The sequence below is a fragment of the Cygnus olor genome, chromosome 2 (assembly GCF_009769625.2).
Source record: "Cygnus olor isolate bCygOlo1 chromosome 2, bCygOlo1.pri.v2, whole genome shotgun sequence".
Lineage (NCBI taxonomy): Eukaryota > Metazoa > Chordata > Aves > Anseriformes > Anatidae > Cygnus > Cygnus olor.
Window position 1 is genome coordinate 152527714 of NC_049170.1, and position 25633 is coordinate 152553346.

At 34.9% G+C, this 25633-nt stretch overlaps 1 protein-coding gene across 2 annotated transcripts in view; it reads right to left on the reverse strand.

The window, feature by feature from the left end:
- Positions 1 to 3848: 3848 nt before the first annotated feature.
- Positions 3849 to 25633, reverse strand: part of DNAAF11 (dynein axonemal assembly factor 11) — a 34154-nt gene continuing 12369 nt past the window's right edge. For both annotated transcript variants that reach the window (XM_040547239.1, XM_040547238.1), the window contains exons 5-12: positions 24684 to 24883; positions 23350 to 23538; positions 23155 to 23232; positions 20704 to 20769; positions 19076 to 19145; positions 18138 to 18233; positions 12855 to 12934; positions 3849 to 6126 (exon numbers count right to left, since the gene is read on the reverse strand). In XM_040547239.1, the coding sequence (XP_040403173.1) occupies positions 5940 to 6126; positions 12855 to 12934; positions 18138 to 18233; positions 19076 to 19145; positions 20704 to 20769; positions 23155 to 23232; positions 23350 to 23538; positions 24684 to 24883 (966 nt within the window). In that variant the 3' untranslated portion in view covers positions 3849 to 5939. The remainder of the gene's footprint in view (positions 6127 to 12854; positions 12935 to 18137; positions 18234 to 19075; positions 19146 to 20703; positions 20770 to 23154; positions 23233 to 23349; positions 23539 to 24683; positions 24884 to 25633) is intronic.

Consider the following 25633-nt stretch of genomic DNA (forward strand, 5'->3'; position numbering starts at 1 on the left):
GAGCTTTTAAGTGTTTCTGCTTTATGATGCTTGCTGTAACTTCAGAGAGATTTTTTTTTCCCCAGATGCTAAGGCAGTACTGCACCAAACATTGTATTCCCAGTAACAGTAGTAAAAGTCCAGTGTAACTTGGTTATTACAGTATTCGTGTGCTTCATGCTAGAAAAGCTGTTTTCAAATAGGAGAAAAGTCTCTTACAGTTTGAGACACCTCCATACATTGTCACACATGCAAAAAACTGCTACTATGTGCAGATCTGAGCTCATCCACAGGCAAGTTGTTATACTAACATCTAGACAAAGTAGGGCTGGTCCTATATCCCTTCTTTGAATGAGCAGATTTTTTATTCTCGATCCCTGGCCAATTCCCACCAAGTCAGTACTATTTTTATATGGGATTAGCAGGGGTAAAGTCTTTGTAAATGACTGTGTGGCTCACATTGAAGGTTTCTGCTGTGAGACTCTGCTGTGTGGAGTTAAGCGATTGCTGCTGTCTACAGAAAGGGCTTGTAAGGCAGAAAAGCAGAAGAGACGATATCCAGTCTGTCTACTTGATTTCATGTTAAAAGAAACAAGGAACAGAAGTAGCATGTCCAATGGTTGCATTATCAGGGGACATTATTTCCCTTCCTTTCCTGCTTCTTCTAATTTTAATAAATTTTAAAACTAGCTCAGCTAATTCGTGGTGATTCTGAAACCAATACAGTAAAGAGTTTTGAGGCCGTATGTACTTCATGGCTCTAATAATGCTCTGACTGTAAGACGTTTGGTGCAAGAATGAGTTGTACAAAACCTATCCCAGAAAGATCCCAGTTGGATAGTTCCCAATAGTCCTAGCTATTGGATAGTTTCAGAGCATTACTGCCAACTAATAGCAGCACTACAGCTATTAATAGCAATTTCTGCTTTTTAAAATGCAAAATAAACTGTCTCTCTCACAGCAGGCTCTGTTTTCTCAAATGATGTCTTACCTTTCATCTGCAAGCTTTTTTAAGGTGCTTTCTTGGCTTTAAGTTTTCCCAGGCTTTTATTGATATTTTATTGATATGATGAGTGTATTAGAGGTGGAAGGAGACAGTTGTATACCAAGTTGCATACATGATGTGAATGAGAACAATAACCTTCAACTTGCTGCTAATGATTCTATACCAGAAGAAATACATCTATTACCAAATCATTTACAGCTAAACGACGACTAACAGGACCTAAGTGCTGTAGGGTAAGGGAAAGGATTGTACCACTCCAGTCATTTACTTCTATCCATCTACCTTGTATTTTGGGATCAGAGATTTGGTATTCTGGCCCTCCTCTCTGTCTAGCCCACTAACACAAGAAGCTTTTGGAAACGAGACTCTTCTAAATCCAAGTCAATGGATGGTCAGCACTCATGCCAAAGCTCCAAGCCCTACAAAGGGAGTGCATATAATTAGATTGGTGGTTAGATATCAGCTGCTATGATTAGTTTTCAATCACAAAAGCAGTATTACATCTCTGTGTGAAAAGTTGCTTTTCAACAAGCTCAGTGCAGTACATGGATGTTATGTCTGCATTAGCCTTGCAGGGAAAATACTTCTGATCCTTGTTGCACAAGTGTTTTTATTGCCATTTTCTGTTTCCTTCTAAAGGAAACAGACTCCTTTCTTGTGCATGAACAAAAAAACTCTCTGCTAACCAAGCAAATCTGAAACTTGTGTCTCTTTACGTGGTTTTGGAGCAAAGAGATGATCCTTATATCTTCTTTTCTCAAGGTTGAATTACCTTAGTGATCAAGAGCTGATACTTTGTGATATATGTTTATGGTCTAGAGGGCCACAGGTATCACCTTGTGCTTGTACACTCCTTTGCTCTGCTATCATCCTCTGCTTGTATTCTCCACAGCCCATACACACAAGGAGACTTTTACCAAGGCTCATTCCCAGAATACATCCCATTCTCAGATTGGATCCCAAGGTTATGGCACCATGTTAAATAACTCTTTCTTCATTAGTTCCAATTATGTTTTAGCACCTGCTATTAATTTCCCCAAGAGATGTAACTGGAGCTCATTACAACTTTTTTATTTTTCCTGAAACAGAACATTATTTATCCACTAGGAACCAGATGAACAAGAACTGAGCTGGACTGGAAAAGACCTAACTGTATTACCCTTTGGCCTGACAGCAGAGGTTAATTCCTATCTCTCTTTCCATAGGAAAAATGAAATAATCTTACATGACCAGGCTGTATAGATGTCTCTTTTCCATGACTTCTGAAACTCAACAGGTTTATTCAAATTCGCATAAGGTCTGAACTGTATATTGTCCCTATAAGATTTTCAGAAATAAGCGATAAAGGAGGAAGGCCTTCAAAGCATTCACCTTTTAGAAACATCATAAAATTCTCACAGCAATCAATAAAGCTACAGGAAAACAAACAGATAGATAGATAGATAATTAAATAAATAAAATCTGGATCTGCTGCCAAATCTACTGTTTTCAGTCTTTAAAGTGGTTGTGGAACTCCTCACCCATCCCAAAGTCAGCAAAATTCATACTTTCACACACACAAAAAAGGAAGTAGGCTTGAAAGAAATCAAAAGATAAATTGCCCATCTGACTGCTGAAAACTACATTGTCTGTTGCATGTTTTCTTACCAGAGATACACATTTATGTAAGACGGCATCGACTTTTAGCATGGATATAATCCACATTACTACAAACAAGTGAGAAGGAGGAAAAAGAGTAACATACATCTCGTGCAACGATTTACAATAAAAGCTGAGATGGTTTAAAGTCAAAAAGTTTTACATGTCATCACCATTACCGCTCTTGAGGAAAATTCAGCCAAGATCTGAAATTGAAGTTATGACTTTTCTGACGTACACATTAACATTTCACAACTCTGTGATGGGTTAACCTTCTCTAATGGCTGAACTGCCACCCAGCTGCTCTCTCAACATAAAGACTGGGGAATCCCTGCTGCCTGTGGGCCTGGAGCCCCTCCTGCCCTCCTCCTCCTGGGGCCTGGGCCCTCTGCTGCTTCTCCCTTGCCCTGGGCCTCCTCCTTGGCCTGTGCCCGCTCTGCCCTTTCAGAAATCTGTTTTCCAGCTTGGTCCTGGGCTCAGCTCTGCCCTGTCATGGGGACGTTGGAGCCACCACAGAGGCCCTGTTGCCCCCCACAAGCACCTGGGCACGGGCACCTTGTACAATCTCAAGCGTAGATGTTTTTATGTGCAAACCAGAAAGTGATCCGTACTCATCTGTATGGACATATCAATTCTGTGACACCAAGAGGTAAAACATAATTCTTTTTCATAGTTCAGTCAGTAGGCATGATTAGGAATTCATAGACAATAAGGATATATTGCAAAACAAGTTGATGTTTTTATATTCCAGCTACCAGGGTAGAGCTGATTAAGTAGATTTCAGGGCTGAGAGGCTTGGATCATGGAATAATTTACTCAGGAACTAGAAAAATCAAGTCAGTATGCAAGATGGGAAAAGAACTATCCAAGATGATACTATAATAGATCAAATATGTGCAAATTCAACCTTAGCTAATGTCTTTGTGATTATATACATTTTCTTTTCATCTCTGCGTATGTAGCATCAGTATGAAACTCTATTTTTGTTATTATTTTATTTTAATCCATCTTAGACTGAAATTGAAGAAAACGCATGAATTCAACCCATCAGCCTAAACTGATGGATTTATTCTGCTTCTCTCCAGAACTCTTTAAAAAAGACTATTTATCTTTGTCTTACACTAAACATCTGTGGAGAACCATAAAGCACGTTAGCGAGGCTAAAAAAGGTGGAATTCAATAGCAATGTTTTCTTTTTAATCACTGGTTTGTTTATTTATTTATTTATTTATTTATTTATTTATTTTGCATTATGTTTTTCACAATTAGGGATATAGCACTTTCAAAGAATGTATCTTGAAGTTTACAATGTACTGACCAGTATCATAGATAGGCATTATCTGAACCTAGATTGCTACTTAAATAACATATTTTAAGTGCAGTTTTAGTGTTTCAGTTAAGTGCAGCTTATTAATTTTCTATCTTAAATATGAAAACAAGATCTAACCACAAAATACCCTCTGATACTTTCAGAGTTGCTTTTGCTCCTTATATCCAATTTGGCTGGAAGCAAAAGCTGTTTTGAATCAGAAGCATTTTCTTTTTGCAGGGCCAAATGAAGCCTTCCTTTACAGAGAAAGTTTCAGATTCATTAGCAAGGTAATGTAGATCACTGGATTTTTATTTATTTATTTATTTATTTGGCTGGAGTATCCCTTTTCTGTTTGTTTGTTTGTTTGTTTATTCATTTGTTTTAATAAAAATGGCTTTAAAATTAGTGTACAAAAAAGGAAAAAAAGGTATTGATTTTTAATATAGAATCAAATGCTAATTCCCCAACTAAAAGAAAATAGAGGCGTTCAGGCACATACATTCTTAAATTGTTTGGTAGACAATGGAGCTAATGAGGCTTGGTTTCCTGTGATTTTGTCAAATGTCCCCTATGTATTCCTCATTTCAGCAACCTCCCAACCTAGAAATATTTTCTGTGATCCTCCCTCTACAAATTTTCATTGCCTTCTCAATATCCACTATCTCTTTCCATAGTTACTCAAGGTCTAAGCATATTTCCTAAATACTTCCCACACTCCCCTTGGCTTTCCCCCAGGTTCCCAGAGCCCCACCATCATGACTCCTACTTTCTTTAACTACTGCCTAAGCAAGAATGATAACTTGCACACAGGGCTGCTGACATATTGATTAACTGAGTGGCTACTGTCCAAATAGGTAGTGGCTGAGTTGTCTTCCCAGCAGCGGAGGTGTCAAGAGAATCCCTTTTTACTAGTCAGTGACCATTTTGAGAATTTAAAATTTAGAGGATCTGAATATTTCTGGGACCCTTCTCTGCTGTCAAATAGGGTAATAATAACCAAAATAACTTTTGAAAGCAGAACTGAGATTAAGAATGACATGAGCCTTGTTTTCCCAGGAAACCATGGGGAGGAAAGCAAATTTGGTCTTACCAAATTGCAGTAATTTTCAATAATGAAATGGTAACCCAGCATATATTTGTTCTTTGATGCTGCCTGTTTCACTTCTGGGGCATTTCAAAAGCTGAGGGGAAAATAAGATAATGGAGTCTCTGGTTGCTAAGAACAGGCTAAAACATAGGGAAGGAACAGCTCATCCTATTTCTCCTGTCCACCCTTATTTCACCGTAAGGCTAATCACAGCTAAAAATTAACCTTGGTATTTGTAAGGGACTCTGAAAAATCTGGAACTGCCTAGAGTAGCTGCATTTAGAGAACCAGGAATGGCCTTAGTGATTTCTCTCAGCTGCCCCACAGTGCCACATGTCTGAGATAACTTGTTCAGTGATATCCTCTCCCAACATTTTCAAGGAGTGGCATTGCTATACCAGCTCCAGAACCCTGGGGCTCTGCCTTATGCCGAAAAATTCACTCATTTATGGTAGATTACAGCAATGTTTCTCATCTCCAGAATACATTGCTTTCTTTTACTGTTGTCCTTCATGAGAAAGAAAACACTGGAATACATACAGATTTGTTATCTTTATGTCAGTTAGAATAACCATAAATCTTATCCAAATGCTTTTTTCCTTCCTTCTCTTTCTTTTTCAGTAATATGTCATCTTTTAAGCTAAACAATAAATTACTTGAAGAAATGACAATATTTCACTTATATGGCTCCCATTCTGAATTGGGATTTACTAAGTAAACAAACTAGAAAAAGAAAGAATTTATATAAGCAATATTCTAACAGAAAACACAGCAGAAAACAGAGGCATAACAAAGTTTATGATAAGAACTGTAAATAATATTTCCAACCTCAGCTATAATATACTTACTTTACACATAGGATCATGAAATTGACTCAGATATACATGCTACATATATAGACACTACTTAAGAACATTTCAAATTAAGGGAGGAACATCTTCATTATTTTCAAAATCAACATAATTCTTCTTAGTCTCTGTAATCTTCTCTCTTTGTAGCCTAATAGGGCCCTGTCCAATTCGTTCCTTTTCTTGGATTATTTTTGTCACATCAGGGAATGAATATTTACCAGGATCCACTTCTAATTTCTCAACTTGTCCACTCCTGAAATAAGAAGAAAGTAAATGAAAAAAAATAATAATTTCAGTGTCAAATAGCACAATTCTGGGGCACTGTTTATAAACCTGTTGACTTCAAAGTGAGCCTTGTTACTAAATTTATTTCACTTTTTTTTTTAAATTTACAATTTACAGTTAAATGAAGAATAAGAGTTATTATTATTTGTAATAATATATCTGTCTATATCAGCTAACTCTTATGTTTTGTCAATATGAATCCTAACCATGTTTGCACTATGAAAAAAAAAAAAAAGATATAAGAAAGGTCTGAGGCATAACAGAATTTCCAGATTCATTCACTATTAAGGTAATTCTTTCAGATCACACTTAGAAATGTGTACAGTCCACGCATTAAGGCGACCAAGCAATATGACATGATGATCAAAGATTTGAAATACTCCTATAATTTCTGTCTTGCAGAATTTGAAGGCATTTTGTTGGTTTTTGTTTGTTTATTTGTTTTCTAATAAAGGAACTAAACACTTAACTGGAAAAAATCTAGCCTCTTTTCAAGTAATTTGTAACAGTTTACAGCAAAAAAAGGCAAAATGGAAATGTAATTGTTCAATGATGTTCTAATTTCTGCATATTCCAACATGATTTGTACATCTTTGAACAAATTTTCCTTTTATACTGAATGTTACTTTGGGTCTAAGTTCCAAGCTCAGCATTACAGATGACAGTACATCACTCTTCAAAGATGTGAGAAAACTACCTGCTTACCCAGGAGATCAGAAAGACTTATTAAGACTAGAACAAAGGAAAAAGTAATAAAGCCACTGGATGAAAGAATGCATTGCTTTGATGACAATGTAGGTAATGAAAATATGTTAATAAAGTATATTAAATGATTTTAAACTGAAAATACACCATTTTTACTTGTTAAAAATACAGAGTTTTGCCAATGAGCTGCCAAAGCCTGCTTCTCCATCAAGGCTCCTGTGGGGCCTGAGCAGACATCCCAGCTCACTTCTTTGTGTAAGATCTCTGTACATGTAGAGGAGAGATGCAGAGGGATTCATGGCAGGTTTCTTCCTCTCCTCTGCGGAGGAAAGCATAACTAACAGAAGAGGCGTTAATCAGCCTACCCACCTCTTTCAGCCTTATGCCACTAGGTTTTTCTTGGGAGTTTCTTGGGAATTATTTGCTCATTTTCCTGAGAAGCCTGCTGCCTTAAGGATCCAAATAACCTTTTCCCACAAGTGGCACAAACAAAAACTACTCAGAAGAGAATTTTATGGGTAATGAAGGACGATATGAGAAAACTTTTATTTCTTCACCTGGAATGTTCTTCAATTTATAAGGATAGTTTTTTAATGATATTACACAGTTTATTGAAACAAAAGTGGATGTGCTTTGTGGCAACATTCCAGAAAATGTTCATCCCCAAGATGTAAGAAACATTTTTATCTCCTTTGTGATTTGTGAAATGTGCTGTGACCTTGAGTGACTCTATTTGTAGCCACTGGGGAGATTCCAAAAAGAGCGCCACCTGTCCAGAATCCTAATCTCATTGCTAATGACTAATCACTGATTTGAAGTACCTCTGAAAAAGCTAAAAACCATTAATATGAAAATTAATTAGCCTCAGCGTGTGCTTTGTTCACATAGTAGAAAAGATTTTCCTTGATTTGATGTATTTTAATTAGTAGTTGTAATTTACATTTGTTCAACAGCTCTAAAATTGTACAAATTGCTAGTCATGAAAATATAGTAAACTCTATGGCGTTTGAATAATTTATTGCTTAGTAGCAGAATAAACTTCAATACACCAAAAACTAATTAACAGTGAGTGTCATAAATAACAGTCCACACCAGCAAGCTATGAAAGGATTATAAACATCAGTCATTCTCAAAAATTAATCAGCACATGTTATCAACAAGTATCTATTAGCAATGGACAATAGGAAAAATAGAATCAAGTACAGATGATTTTTTCTTTCCAAAAAGGAAGTAGATTTTTATATACTTAAATATGCACGGTCAAATATTCTATATTTGTTCAGTAAACCTCATGGTACTATCTCAACTACTATGATACACATATTTGGCTGATGACAAGACATAGTTGTGATAGTCAGTGTAGCCATCATGCATTAATCTCCAGGGAATATGCTCGTCTGATCATGTAATCTGTGCAAAAAGAGCTGAGTATTGATGATGTCAAGACTAACTACCTAACTACCTAACTAACTGCCTTTTTTGGAGGAAAAAATAGAATTTTGGAAGAAAAATTGGAGTTTTATGTCACCTAAAGATTTTTTTCCATGTAGGTCTACCTAGAGGAATAAAAATAATCTTGTTGCTAATGCACTTCCATGAACAATGGTAAAACAATAGTGATGAAGATAATAATATTTCTTGCAGGACCAACTACAGCACATCTGGAAACCTCAATATTTGCAAATGATTTCAAGTTCAGGTAAAATAAATAAATAAATAAATAAATAAATAAATAAATAAAGTTCAAAGCTTTGGGCACTGCTACCTGCGGCTGAGCAGTCAGGGGAAAACTATGGCCTAAAGACTAGATGACCATAGAAAATAAATTATATTGAATTCAATGCTTTCTTTTTTTTATTTATTTTTTCTGGCATTCCTTTCCCTTAGAAAGGCTATTTCTATCTCTACATAGTTCAGCAATGCTTTAAAAAAAGAAAATAAAGACTTCACTATAAAAAAAAAAAAGATAGTCCTTCAATTTTGCATAACTATAGCAGCCTGCTGAACAATCTGGTGTGTGACAGAACACATATCTGATAATTCGATTTTTTTATATTTTACACTTTTGTTCACACAGTTCTTAATCCCCATATTTGATTTTTTAATGGTTTGACAGTTACATTTCCTTGTTTCAACTTCTGAATTTCTATAAAAGTTTAGATTGCCAAAGATTTCTCATACTTCTTATCCAGAAAATGCACTCTCTGACACGTGATTGAAAGTTTTCTTTTTGGCATCAGCATGTCCAAAGATATTTACAAGGTATTTACAAGGTATGAGCAACAGCTTTGGAGAGCCACTTTTTCCAGTCTTCTAGCTCCAGGTCTTCATGAGAATGCAATTCAATCTATACTTTAACCTTAACCGGGATAAAAAACTTTTTTTAAAATGTTGCTTAGTCATACCTGATCTACATTCTGTTTAAAAAGTCAATTGAACTCCTGTAATTCTTCCTATTCCAGACAACATAACTTGCAGTGAGAGCAAGAATTCTCAATATCTACATAAAAGCTATCAAACTATGTAGCCTGAAAAGACTATTTCTGCAAATCTATTCAACTCTCTAAATTTGTGATCTACTCCCAGGTCTCTGTAGATGGCACACATGACATCTCAGTAGAACTGATAACTGATTTGCTATGTGTGATCTTTCCACACATATATTCATCTCTTGTGCAAGCCACACTGGAGTTGCACTTACCTATCTTCTAGTTAAAATATTTGCTCTTGGTTTAGGAGCAGAAATTATGGTGATTTTGGGTTTTGAAAAATCACATAAATCCTCTTGCAATTCCTTCAGGTTAGTTTGTCTACAGACCCATTCAACTTCAGGCCTCATCTTACCTCACATTCCCAGAATGGAAATTATTAATTTTGTTCTACTGTATTTCTCTTTGTAACATGAATTTCTCTCCTTTCCAAGTTGTCACACCTCTATCTCTCTCTGTGAACTTTAGAAATGTACTGTGGGAGATCCTCAGCCATTAAGTCTGTGGAAAGGAGAGGGGTATTCCCACATGTTGCAAGGATTCTTTCAAGGATTCAAATTAGGACTCCTTACTTATGATAACATTTGCTAGAAAAAGGGTGGAATTAAAATCCAATACAGTGATTTAAAATATCCAAGTTTTCTTGGCCTAGAGTTCAACAAAACTTACAAACACTTTAGGTATCTGATGTATCTCCCAACAAGTCAAATTTGGCTTGAATTGGATAATCTGTTCAAAAGCATTTATGAGTGTACTAGCAAATAGTGGTGGATGCTCCAGCAGCATATGTTTTTCTTCTGTTTTTCCTCTCAAGAATCCAGATGAGAAGGGAAAAAAAAAAAAAAAAAAAGCTATAAATTGCATACTGCTACTAAGAACTGATTCCAGTACAATGTAAATCAGATTTCTAACCTAATGTAGTATCTTCTATAGCTCCTACTGGCTTAGTTAACCAGTGCAATTGTACTTCGCTAAAAGGTAGTAGGATTTGCAATGCTTGAACTAGTTAAGTAGAAAAGATAACCTTTACCTTACATTCCTTATTTCATTATGAAAGATATATTTGATATTTTTATGTTTGAACTTGTTGATTTGTTTTTAATTCTATGTTGTGAAGTGTTATAGAATTTGATGTTCCATTCCTTCTCCTATTTAAATGGGCCTATTCTCTGGCTGTATTTCTCTACCTCTGTACATAAAGAACTACAGTACAAAGCAAAGAATAAGGAATCTCCCATGTATTCCTCCATCTTTTACTGGAAGATTTCAAGTATGTGCATATTAACATTTAAAGACATTTTGAGTTTTCTTTTCTTTTTTTCTTTTCCAATGATATAGGAGGAACAGTCTAAAACTGAGCGTATGTTACTTTTGTAACTGTTACTCTTAAAAATTATAGTATGACTTTATTTCTACCTATATATATATATTTCATTTATGCAATTGCGGAAAACTCAACTTCTGTACCTCATAGATGAATGAGGTCAGTCACAGTAAAGACTGACATAATCAGCTACTATATAAATAGAAATTTTGGACGCATAATAAATAAATATGTCAAATTCCTGCTATGGAAACCTGTCTCTTTGAAGGTTAGAAGTACAGTTTTGTATACAGTCACAGAAGAAATCTCTCCTATGTGGCAGAAGTAATAATAGTATCATCATACAATCTAGCTAATGAGTTAAGAGATTTAAAGCACTATATTATAGTTTAGCAGATTGTCTGACAGAATTTAGCTAAGACATCTGTACCTGTCAAGTGTAACCACTGTAATGAATGTTCTTCTGTAATCTAAGAGAACTATTCAGCAAATTTTTAACAGCTGGCTAGTCAGCAATTTTTCAACCAAAGAGGTCAAAACTTACTATTTGTAGTAAGAGCTGTAACTCAGAATGCTTCTTTCCTACTTCTGTTTTTGCGATACATATTCCAGTAATATATTAACAGTAAAATTTGTATTTTTCCTTCAAAATCTTCAGTGAGCATTTTCATAATTACTTAAAGTTGAAATCAAACACAGCTTCTTGCTCTTTTGTTATGCCACGGGGTACCTTTAGTTCATTAGCTGGCAGGGAAGGGGACATGTCCCCATTATGGCTATATAATCACTTACTGTGTAGCCAAAACTAAATACACACAGAGAGTTCTAAGGAAATATGTATTTCTAACCCCGTAGTTGCTAGCTCTTTTGCTGTTTGGCAGAATCTGGAAGAGAGATAACATCAGGTATCTACAGAAGGAAGATCTAGTTTTATCCTGGAGAAAGGTTCAGACATTTCTTTTAACTGATTTTTTTTAATGTTTCTAAGGCTTTAGCTGTGCTTCTGCTGGAAAGAACCATCACTTTTCCACCATTTGGCTTGGACCTTTTAAAGAAAAATTATGGAAATACTCAGTAATTAAGAAGATGCACTGCTGCCTAAGGTAAGGGTGCAGTGGTTGTGGCTCATTAGGAATCTCAACAAAGTCTTGCAGTCACCCTATTGTCTTCTCATTAAGCAGGCCACTCAAGAAAAGACACAACCGATCCTTATTAAAATTACAAAATAAAAAGCAGAAATAATGACATCAGTGACTCTTGTAGTGCCATTTGAACAGTGTCCTAAATATTGAGACCAAGAAGAACAGTTGTGATCAATAATGCTAATTTTTACTAACTGCTTAGCCTTTCCATCAACATGTTACCACAATGAAAACACACAAAGAAACAAATATAACAATTAAAATACAAATAGGCAAGATGCTTAACAAACTTTGCTGTTACCATATCTTATAATGGTATGAACATTGCTGCCTATAGCAAGAGGAAAAGCAAAATAGTTTAATACATATTGTGGTATCTGTACTTAGTAAGGCCAAGTGGCTATGAGACCTACTGTCTGTCTTCCATAATGGCTAGTAACACTTGGTAAGAAGAAAAAAAAAAAAAATAGTGCAGCCCTGATATTTACTTCCTACTGGCAGTCACTAACTGAAAGAGTTTAAGAGATGGAGTTTACATCACATGTAACAGTGTGGAGCTATGTTATAAAACCCTGAAGAACTGCTTTTTGAAACTACTTATTGGTGCAGTAGCTCAATATGTATACTGTATCACTGTGCAAATACATTCATGAGATGTTCAAAATCATTGCTTTCTAAATGGTTTTGAGACCTAGGCTATGTAGCAAGGAGCTCTGCAGAGGCAATTCTCAGTAGGTGATTTGGTTTTAGTGTATACTAGATCAATATCTGAATGAGCTGATGAAACAGAACCGATCTGCAGAAATAAGTGCTTTTTTGGCTCTGCTATTGGAGCAGATCACTTTATAAACAGCATCAGACAGGCCATTAGTCTAAATCTTTCATACATAGTTTTACTCTATACAAATCAATATTTTCGTACTTTCCACAATAAGATACTCAATAAAAAACATATATTCTGACAAGTGAATAACTAATGTACCAAAAAAAAAAAAAAAAAAAAAAAAACACTAATGTGAAAGAAAAAAGGAATTACCTTCTTGCATTTTTTTGCATTGTGTCAGAAGGTTTGATTGAAGCTGATAATTTTTGCTTAGCCAGGATCATTTCTTTAGCCTAAAATAAAAATATACAGAAAAATAAGTCCCACAGAAGTTATTTATGCTCAAAAGCATTTAAATAATCTATCAAAAAAAAAATTAAGATGCAAATAAATTTTCTCATGTGACTTTTCTGTTAGATTTTAACACTCCTCACTCAGCGTGAAACATGAATAAAGCCATTTTAATCAAATCATCTGAATGGAATTATATTCAGTTATATATATGAGTGTATATATATCTTTAAATATTTAAATATATATATGTGTTGTCTTGTTTAATACAATGTTAATAATGCACATTACTGATTTTCTCTGTAGCTAACGAACTTGTTCATGATGTGTCTCCTTCTTATATTTCAGTTTTAGTGTCCATGTGCTAGTTCAGATATTTTTATTAAAGAATCTGCTGCCCTCTGGACTTCTCAGTCTTTGTAAAAGGGACAAATGTCCACAAACTCCCTCAGCAATTTTGCTGAAAACATAATCTCAAGATTGAAGACGAAGTGAATTCCCTTTCTCAAAGAAAACATGTCCATCACCATTTTTTGGAGGACATGTATGTTATTTCTTATGGCAAAAGCATATCTCTTTCCCTACTTAGTGACATCAAGGGAGAGGGACCCCTTAAGGTTTGAAAGGAAGGAGATGAACAGGAACTATGACAAAGAGTATCTAGTGTTTTCTAGTAACATTGGTTTGAAAGCATGCTGTTCCAGACCTGCTCTAAAATGTTCAAGAAATAAGACAAATCTTGTGGCTTCCATCATTCATTTCTGAAATGCATTGTCAAAGGGCTGATCCTTTCTGACTCTGTATATCCTCTGGTGAAGAGAAGTTTTTTTCTTTGAACTTTCCCTCTTCTCAGTATGCTGTACAGTGTTCTGTTCTTGTAACAGTAATTCATTCTGTTGCTCCCTCTGAAGCTAAGGTTCCTTGCTTTGCCTTCAGAGCACATCATCAAGGATGGTGAGGAAAATTGCTGATTCTGCAATCAACAGAAATGGCTCCTTTATGGGATGTGATCCTGTCAAGGGGCTTTCAAATTAGGGAAAGGTTAGGAATTGTGTACTGGAGCATCTATTATTGTCAAATATCATTTGACTCAAAAGCTCCTTTGCTCAAAAGATGTCCTCCTACCTCTGTTCAAGAAAAATCATAAGTGATATTCTCTTTTTTCTTGCTTTTGAAACAATGTGCAATAATGGCACATGAGCTTCACCAGGACAGTGATTGCATATTGATCTCTTGGAGATGTCAATCAAGTCAGGACAAATGATCTGGAAAACAGAACAGCCACTGCTTCAGCTGGGGACAAATATAAGACTTTGGGCTCAGTAGCAAGTTCACTGAATGAAATTTAAACTCTGTAATATACAGGAAGAGGGACTAAGTGAATATAATGAAGCTTTCTGGAAGTAATTCTATGAAACTATTGCTAGTATTTAGTGTAATCAGAAATCAGAAAGGAAAGATCTTTTAAGAACATTAGCAGAGAAGTCTAGAAATTGATGTGTTTAATAGAATCTGGAATATTTGAGAAAACAGATGGAATTTGTGAAAACAATATTTTTAAGCTGAGTCATCTTTTCAGCCTACAATTTATTCCTACCATGGCTTTCTTCTTCTGCAACATGAATTCCACTGAGTAACAGAGTTTCCCTGAAACACATTTATTTTGAAGGAAGAAAAGATTTCTAGGGTTTCACAGCTGTATGTCTCCATATGCCTTTGACAGTAATGAAATATTACTGCATTTGCCACACCTAGATAAGTGAGAATTTTATAGTGAAATTCCATCAAATAACCCTTACACTGACATGCATAACGTATACCCCTCTATTTTTAAATTAATTAAGGAATCTAACTCTCATTGATCTTTAAGTTTCTAAATGCTTTCAAAGGCCCAGGCTATAAAAAGCTGTCAGAATTAATTTTTTACTGCTTATATAATAAAGGATTAATCAAAAAGTCAAATTTTTCTTCTCTGATTCACTAAAATAAGGAAAGTCAAGTTTTAAAACATGACACAGAATGTCTCAGAACCCTAAATAAAAACTGTTTGGTAATAATACTGGTTTTGATGCTGTTTCTCAGACAGTAATTAACATGCTACTGGTGTAATCTACTGATGGCATTTTGCAAAATCACTGTTTTAATATGCCAATTTTGGTCAAAGCCAATAAAGAAAAGTTCAGTTTTTTACTTTCCTGCATCATCTGCAAAGATGACACTGCCAGAGCATAGAGGCTGAAAGGTTGAAAAGCTTCATGTCACAGATATTTTTCCCAGAAAATGAAGCATTACAATGTACTTGTTATCAACCCCTTACTCATACAAAATCTCTGTACAGACGATTACGGTTATTACAGTATAAACACCACACTTGAAAAGTGCCACAATTCACTGAATGTTGTGTCCTTCAAATTTGTTTTGATGACCTTCCAAATCTGTTGGTAGACAGTGCCTTAGAAAGACACCCGTTCTGCAATGATTTGCTGTGCAATAAACAGTACATTTTTAAAAAAAATGTTTTCTGAAAAGATGGTGAAAATTATTTACTTTCTTTACCTTTATGTGGAATTTACTATCTCTAACATCTATGGTATGGCACGGCCATCAGAGAGGAAACTGAAGAGGTTTTACTTTTCATTTTAAAGGCTAGGGAACTATGAACAGGCTGGAAGATATATGCTGAAAGGTTTAGCAACCTGATCAGAAACTCCCTAAAGCAAACAAAAAACACTGAATCCAGTTTGTTTTCTGTTCCCTTCCTGAGAAGAGAGAGGTATTTTCAGGACAGTATTGCAAGAACCCTACTGCAGAAGTTTACTTTTTTTGTTAATAGTATTCTTAAAATGTCAGTTACTTAAGGAATGTGCTAAGTCATTTATCTAGTTGCAAATAATTTTATTTTGAGAATAATTATTTATCAGGAACAGAAAGGTTAAACAGCACAATATAGTCATTAGGTTTGTCTCATCACTGATATAAACTGAAAAGAAGTGCATGAATTCTGTTCCTCCTATCATCTTATAAACAGGAATTTATATTAAGTTGATGATATAAAATTAGTATTCTCAAATATTGTTGATAACTTCAGCCATAATGTTCTCAAAGAAAAATAACTATTGGCATTCCACTTACTGCTAACCTTTATTCATTATACTTAGCTTCCTAGAATACATCCTGTTAATACTAATACAATATGTATGAATAGAGAACATCTGAAAAGGATATGTATCCCCAAAAATATAGCTTGTGCACTCCAATTTAGTTCTGAAGGAATGGAAGAGATTGCACGACTGTAACACAGAACAATTCTTTTGTACCTGCTAAGTGGAATTGCTGCAAAGTAGCACAGATCCATCTTCACTCAACAAATCCACAAAGCTCGCCGTATCTCAGAATCATAAAACAGTTGAGGTTGGAGTCGATCTCTGGAGGTCATTTAGTCCAAACCCCTGCTCAGGCACTGCCATCTGGAGCCAGTTACCCAGGACCACATCCAGGTGGCTTTTGAAGATCTCCAAGGGTGAAGACTCCATGACCTCTTTGAGCAACTTGTTCCAGTGTTTGATCACTCTTACCATTAAAATATGTTTCCTTATGTTAGACAGAGCATTCTGGTGTTTCTCTTTGTACTTACTGCTTCTTGCCCTGTCATTACACACCACTGGAAAGAGCTTTGCTCCATCTTCTTTACTCTCCCTTCACCACCACTACTCCACCCCAGTCAGTTAAGACCCTTTTGAGTTTTCTTTTCTCTAGGCTGAACAACATGACCTCGGTTATTCTGTAGAGACCTCCTCAGGTCTCACAAGTATCTCTGAACTGTGACATTCTGAGATGAGGCAGGCTCCAGACCCTCAGTCTAGGTAAAATATATAGGTGTAGGTAAAATATCAAGATAGGTGAAACATGGGTAAAACATAAATTTAATCAAGGAATAAAGGCAATTCTTAATCACAATAGAAAGAGGAAATATTCACGTTGCTCATGTAGGTACTGCTTTCTTGGAAGATAGCAGATTTGAATGTACACAGAGGCTCCTTGAAATATTTATGTTTTCTAGGGCACTGCTCATCCACAAAAACACTATTGAAGTCTAATAAAAGCAGGTTATGAGATAGAAAACTGATGGTACTTAAAATATGTGAAAGACAAGTAAGTAATAAACAAAACTCTATTCAAAAGCATTTGAAAATAACATTATCCAAAATGGCAAATGTCAAGGCCTCAGTTTCAAATAAATAAGCGTAGGAAAGTGTAAATTCTCATATGAGTAAATTTTGAATATTAATTAAATATGAATCTTAATCAAATGAGTACAATTTTCAGCATTCCTCAAATTCCTGGTGAAACTGTATGCTTGATGCTAAAATGACAGCTCGTGATTTAATCAGAGGTTGTCCATGCAGGGACCTACTGAGTCCCACCACTAAACCACCACATTCCTTAGTGCCACAAAGGACAGCATGACCCATACAGGCAATCAGAGCACAGGTGAGACAGGAGAACACAGAGTTAGGAATATTAGGGGAATATGACTTCTGCCCAGGCTTCTTTAAGTACTGAGGCCTGCTGTGTAGCATTTCTCAGCTGAAGCACCATGTTGCCACAACCCTCTTACTCTGTGACTACACATACTTTGTAGAGCTGATCAGTGTATCATTTCCATCTAGGGAAAGCATGAAGGGAAAATGAATTAAGCAACTCTTGTTCTGATCACCTGAGATGTGAGAGTAGTAGTACATAATGCCTATCCTTGAACCATAATGTAATTTTCATGCAGGTGTGTGCCACACAAATTTTGAAAAACTGATTTGTTTTTGTTATCTCAAACAGGTAGAAAAACTGCTTATTTTCAGTTCTTTTAAAAATACATCTTACATGGTTGCACAATATGGTAGGTTTTGCAGAGGATATTTTCATATATAAAAAGCTGTTTCTATTGAAAATATAGGAAATAGAAACAGTTCCATTAATATTGTTTTCCATAGTGTTCCTTTAAAGGAATCCTAAATCCAATGGTTTGGCTCTATGATTAAATTGTCATTCTGGAATGTTCCTTCTTTCTTTAAGAAATACATCCTGATGGGAAAGGCTAGCCTGAATAACTAGCTACTCAGATGTTACCTGTAACTCAGAAATATTCTCAAAGTACTCACAATATTTTAAATACCTTTCTATGATGCCTCCTCAGATTATTTAACATACCTTCGGCATGCTGACAACTAAATGACCAGTTGTTTGTGATCTTTTAGCAGAGCTGCTATCCGGCTTCACTTCCTCAGGGAGCACAAGCTGGAATGGCTAGGAGAAAATATGGGTTTGAAGTGTATCATGATAAAACATCTATTTATTTATTTATTTATTTGACCTAGACAGAACCCATGCGGAAATATAGCTATCACATCCTTTGATCTATAGAACAGTATGTGTCTAAGTCCTATTGCTATAAATATAGTATTACTAATCCTAATAAATGATTAACATGCTAAACAGCTTTTACTTAGAATTATGGTTATATGTATATTCCTGAATTGCTGTCATTTCTGAAGTGACATTTCTAACGAAGGTTGTAAAATGATGCTTGACTTATATTAGCAATTAAATGAGAAAGATTATCTAGTCTATTTTAAACATAAAGTAATTTTGAAGTTTTATTTATGCAGTTGGTACAGTCATAAATACAGATTTTGGTTTACTAATTAAGTACTAAGAATTTTTCAAAAATTTGATGATAAAATTATAACCACTGAGAAGGAAGTAAACTTGAATTTTAAACATCCTTTCAAAAGAGTATACATCCATTTGTTTCTGTCTACTAAGAATTCCAGATTGTGAAATTACTAAATTCTAGCCTAGGGTAACTAACAAGCTCTTTTCCTCAGTGATTTATTGTACACTGTATTGAGGGAATAAGAAGAAATAAGGAGAGAAACAGAGAATGGAATTTCATTTCAGGCTTTACACTTCTTCTGGTTAGGACTTCAACCGCATATGTGTGGTTCAGAATAATGCAAGTATGGAATAATGTTTTTTCTGCATAGGTGCATGGAAGTTCATAATCTGTGAAAGCTCCAGAGTTCACTGAATAACCATTGTAAACTTTTAGCCTTGATTTCAAATGAGTGTAGTAGGAAAACACTAACCTTTCCCTTCACCAGTACTCGTATGTAAGTTGTCTGGACATCAACATCAAGCAGAGAAGTGTCCAGATGTCTTCAAAATGAAATATAAATAAATGAATCAATCTATGATACAGTTCAGTATATAAGCATTTAAGAGTACTTAATTATTTTATTAAAACTTCACAGTTTTTAAACCACAGCTTCAATTTCAGTTATTAAATTAAATGAAATATTATTAGCATTTAATATTTTTGGAAGAAAAATATGATCTTCCTATATGTTTAGGGAATGTGAAATAAAATAATGTCTAAGTTCTGTCATGTCCACCGCATGAGTCCTTCACCACAACTATTGTATAACTCCAATGTTTCAAAATCCTTGTGGAAAGTGAAAAGTTTTTTTTTCTATTAGTTTAGTGCTTTGTCTTAACATGAAAATTCATCTATTTGCTATTTAAAATTGTAAAAGTATTTTGCTACTTTTCTTTCTAAAGGCTTAAATGGTACCTTTGTAATAAAAGTTCCTTTTTTACACTGAATGAAAAAAAAATACATTGTATTCTCAGAAAACACAGTCTTTTTACATTTCAGTACTGGCAAACTGGTCACTGTTTGTGACCTGTAAAAGCTCCACTCTAACATCTGCTCTTCATCTTGTGATACATACGCTCTTGTTCTTGTGACCTGCTACTGAAAGCGCAAATGCATGTTCCCTATTTCCCTGCCTTTATAACATTACTTCTCAGGTGAATTTTTAAAACTTTCTAGTTTACATTTCTTATAAATGAGCACAGACTACAACACTATATCCAGTATTTTATTGCACCTGAACAGATTTTCTGAGGTTCCAAGAAAACTAACTCTTATAATTCAGAAACAATGGAGCAGGCCTGTTTTGTGGGAAATTAATAAGTTTGAAGGGAACACCTGCCATGAATACTATTTTTGTGCTATGAAACTAGTTCCAACTTTAACAAGTTCTGATCAGAGGTGAAAAAGCTTGTGGATTTCTAACCCCTTTTTGAACCACGAGAAAGGGTACTGTTGTGCTTAGTAGTTACAAATTAAGTTATAATTTAACTCATAAGAGTTATAAAGTCTTCTTGTCATTTTTTGGCATGTTTCATCCACATTTCTTCCAGGTAATGCTCTGTTGTAGGTTAGGAAATAGGACAGACCATAGACTCCTCCCAATAAGCCATATGCACAAGGCTGCCCTACTCTGTTTCAAGAAGAATTTAACTATACAAGGACATGAATTGTACTGGAGCACTTCCAGGGACAGAAAATGGACATAAAACCCCATTTCCTACAATCCTAACCTGCCAAGGAAGAATGGAAAATATTTTATGTAAATATAAGGGGACAGCACTGGAGGAAACCTGCCTGTGGACTGCAGAAATCATCAATTCAAAAAAGGACTATTGAGACACACTGCTCATTTAGGAGTAACAGAACGATCCAAAGGGTCTTTATTTTATACAGTTCCATTTCTTTGGCAGAGGCTTCAAGATTGATTCTATCAACCCCTATGTTATTTGTCTTCCTCTTGAAAACTCCCCATTTACAAGGAGGAGTACAATTGAAATTCTGTGTATTAGAACTTACAAATGGCAAAAATGAAGTGGAAAAATAAATAATATTTCTGACCTGTAAACAAAAAGTTCCAGAATGAACTGGTTGTTTTCTTCATCGTCTTTCAAGGAGAAATGAAGCCTAATAATAAGGACAAGAAACATCTCCAGGATCAACATAATTGGGGTGAAAAAAAAACAAACATTATGGCATATGTCAAATTCAACTGCTAGCAATTTTAGATTAACACAAATACCCTTTAGACAAAGTCATATGATCATTTTAGAAACAGTTGCACTTTTCCTCATGAACAGGAAAAATTACTAACATTTGAGCTAGAGTCATTCAACATTTGTTTTCTATTCTCTCCACCCAACACTCAAGAAACAGAAATAAAAATAGTGCTGAAGGTCAGTTAAAATTAAGATCAGTCTGTCAGTGCAGAGAGAGACATCTGCTGGCAAAGTGTCTGTTCTGTTGATGTCTTCATAGATAAAAAAAAAAAAACAGTACATGAAAAGCACAGACGGTCTGAAAAACAGTGATTCTAACTTAATCATTTGTAAAAAAAAAAAAAAAAAAGACTTTGCATACTTGTTCACAGCAATTAAGTTGCCTGTAGCATAAATATCTACATGTGCATTTCCAAAGTAAAAAACGATTTGCTTAATATCCTTGATTCAAGGCTGTAGCGAGGTGGGGGTTGGTCTATTCTCCCACGTGCCTGCTGACAGGACGAGGGGGAATGGGCTAAAGTTGTGTCAGGGGAGGTTTAGGTTGGATATTAGGTTGGAAAGGGTTGTTAGGCATTGGAATAGGCTGCCCAGGGAAGTGGTTCAGTCACCATCCCTGGAGGTCTTTAAAAGACGTTTAGACGTAGAGCTTAGTGATATGGTTTAGTGGAGGACTTGTTAGTGTTAGGTCAGAGGTTGGACTCGGTGATCTTGGAGGTCTCTTCCAACCTAGATGATTCTGTGATTCTGTAATATTTGTTAAAAATGAGAGCTTATTAGCTGTGTGTTTGTGATTTGCTGGCTGAGTTCTAAAATTTTTGAACAGATCTTGAATAAGGAGAACTATTCTAGACTTACTAGTTCTACTCACACTCTCAAATATTCCCAAGTATTAAAGTAGAGAAAAGACAAAATAAAACCCACCTATAAATGAGATGATTTTATAAATTAGGTATAAGTCTAAGATGAGAGGGTTCGGCTTAATTTAATTTATCTGGTACATTTCAGTGCCATTAAATACCTAGATATTTTGGGTTCAGCTAATAGAAAGAAGCTCAGATGTTAACACTTCGTATACATTCTTTCAGCAAGAAAAACATCTGCCAGATATACTTTATAACTCCTTGCTCTCTTGTATTCTGATACAGTCAGCTTGGATGAAAGCTTAGGGAACTTTAGGTTAATGGATATTTTTGAATGGAAAACTGAAAATGATAGAAAACAGCTTTCTTTCCTGTACACACTTCTTTATTTTACTACATCACAAATTTTGAGAATTCACTAAAACATTAACAGTAAAAAAAAGAAGAGAATTGTAAAATTTTCCAGGTGAAAGCTTCAACAGAAACGAGGAAGAGAAATAGTCGTCTTTTCTCAGCAGCATGTTGCTATCCCTCTCAATAACCAATGTTCGAAAAGAACCTTAGATAAACTTGGACATTGCATTGGATACTAGACTTTTGCAATAAAACAATAACTTTGGAGAGCACCATCTGTCTACTAGCAACTCCTTCAGGTTGCAGTGAAGAGCTGTGATATTCTTGTTGAAGCCACAATGACAAAAACTGCTCAGTGATCTGACTTTACTTGAGCACATCCACACAGTAAATTCTAATCCAGAAAACTCAGGTGATATGAACAGGACTGCTACAAACAATGAACTCTAGGTGACTGTATTTCTTATACAAAGATAGCTACAGCTTTGTTCTAAATGTCTCTGCTTTTTAGAGGCATAATTAAATTATATTAAGGTAAGATTTAAACTATTTAAGGCTTGTCTTCTTTGAACTAAAAAAATCGTTCTTTTGCTTTTCTGTCACCTTGTCAGTTCTGCCACGTTTACATCTGTTATCAGAGGACAGAATGATTTTGACTAGAAATATTACTTGGACATATTTTCCCACATTTAAAATGGCTACTCATACACATTTATCTTCAGCAGTCAAGTTTTCATTAAATTTTTTCCACTGTTATCACGATGCTCTAAGAAAGAGTCTTACCATGGAAGGTAATAATAGTACAGCATCTTATGTCATTTACAGAAAAACAAATTCTTCTATCATCAAACACCAAGATATTAAGTTAGACAACCTTCAACACTTAACTTACTGAAAAGTAATTAAAGTAATTATTTTTCCAGCATCAGAATATAATTTCAGGAGTCAGCTTCACCATCAGGAATATAATACTACACATCAGAACTTGTCAGTTCTCTTATTATCATCCTGTATGTCAAAATAGTGGCCCAAATCAACTATAAAGAAGTTAACCACAGCATTGCTTCCTTACATACTTAGGCACATTGACATTTAGAACTTTTCCTTCTGCAGTGACCAGTGTTGGAAGAGGCTTCTCTCTCTTTTTTGGCTCCCTTAACAAGACAGAAAGAAAAATGTTTTATAATTTCACACTCTCATATTTTATGTTGTATAGATAAAAAAAAAAAAAAAGAAAAAGAAAGAAGAAGATGGCAAGAAGTTAAGGATACCTTATATTGTCTTTTGCTTTCCGTTTTTCTTCAATATATCTGTGAGTTTCTAATCTAGATTCTGGAGTATAAGGTGTAGGCTCCTCCCAAAATTTTCTGTCTTCTTCATCATCTTCAACTGTTCTCCATGTTTGTTGTTCTGTTTCTCCTTCTGACCGACAGTTTTCTTTGTCCTGTAGGGAGCCTGAGCTACACAAGATCACAAGAAATATTATTTTAATGAAATGAATGAAGAGTAACAGTTTTGATAATGTATTCTTGCAATAATTTATTTTTTTACTTCAATACTACTAGTTGCATAATTCCTACAGAGAATAATATCTTACAGGTCTGGATAATTTCATCTGTTCTGCAACTTTCATCAATCATTAAAACATTGTTCAACAGAATTCTTTTCATTGATTTAACTAAAAAGTGATACTACGGTTTTGCTTAGCTGTCTGAAAACCCTGACAGATAGTTTAACAGATTTAATTTCAGGAGCAGAATTTTCAGATGCCCTTACAACCTTCAGATGCAAGAAAACCTTCAGTCCCTGTTAAGTTTAAGTATTCCCAAAATCAGAGAGCAGCAGGTTAGAAATTTATAAGATAGCAACTTTTTACTTACACATCTCTTCAAGTGCCGTTTTAGAACCCAAATAACTTTTCCCCCTAGACCTAAGCTTCTGTAATGTTCAGAAAGTCTCTATATAGAATGAAAACTAAATTTATGATACAGCTGTGATCTGTGTGGAAAAAAAGTTCCATAACCATGTTCTCCATGGAACTTCGACTCTATTGGTCTAAAAAAATGATGAATGACATGTACAGTGAAAGATGACACAAGGGAAAAATCCTTCTGCTGTCTACATAATCTTAGTAGTATTAGGTAGCAGAAGTGTAGGAGTTAACATTCCTTAGCCATTTACATCTCAAAAGATCTGCAAATACTGTTTCGTTCTTAATATATATTGCATCTGAAGCGAAAGAAATTATATATGAACATCTGCTGTCTCTGAAACCACTGTATTACCTTAAATAACAATTTCCAGCTGTCCTGAAAGAAGCTATCAATCACACCATATTGGAACTTAGAAAATTTAGTTTGGAGTTCTTAGACAGAAATTCTGTTGTCCTGTCTACAGGCTAGTAGTTAATTATGTTTATAATTAATTATGTTTTTCATTAGAGACCATAGGAGAAATGCTAGAATCCTGCTAGAATCAGCAATAAAGATAAACATAAGAGTTTAAGTGGAATTATATTAACAACATTTAACAAGGAAAAACAAAATTCTTAATGAAGAAAGAGACGAGTGATGTTTATTCACAAACTCTTGCTGCTTACTCTTACCTGTCAAATTCAAGCTTAGCTTCCACTTTTGTCTCTTTCCTATCCTTTCTTTCATGCATCCTTCTTTGAGCCTCTTCTTTTTCTTTGGCTCTTTTGAGAAGGTAGGATTGTTCCTGTTCTCTGATTTTCTGTTTCACTTCTGGATAATTTTGAAGTGCTTGAATCCTCTCTGAACGTTCTATTTCTTTACTATCCAAATACTTCCCAAAGGGAAAAAAAAAAAAAAAAAAAAAAAAAGCAATATAAATATATGAGACATTTAAAACATATTCAAATCAATACATCCATTAAACTGCAGGTTAATTTAATATTCCTTTCAAACCTCTAAAGCAGAATGTAAGTTGTACCGCATTAAAAAGAGTTAACTGTAGGTTGCTATTCAGATCTGAAAATGTTTGTGTGTCTGAGAGCTGCCTTTTGCATTTTCCTGGAATTCCAGTTAGTCATATTACTATGTAGTAGAGAGAGTCCCTTCAGCCATTTCTGATATTTGTCTGCCTTTTATTCAGCTCATGAAACTACTACAAAAATATTTCTTTAGATATGTTCATTTAACTCAAAAATGAGTTGAATCTACTTTTAAGAAGTTAAGCAAGTGTCTGCTTCTCCAAGGGAAAGTGGAAGAGCATATTTCAGGATTCTGTCTCTTTCAATGACAGAAAATCATTAGATCAGTCACTGTACAAAACCTCCATCTCAGAGTATCTATTTACAATATAGAGCATTTTTGCATCAATTTCTACTGTTCTCCTGCCTTATGTTGTTGGTACGGTATATATTGTTGGTACATTACCAATGACCTGGTAACTTTCTAAAATCAGAGTAATAATTTAAAAACACACTGTATGTGTATATGCAGACATATATGTAAAGCTAAAAGCCAGAACTGTACCATGTATTTATCTTTTCAGAATTTTGTTTAAGCATCTCCAATAAAAATGACAGAAAAG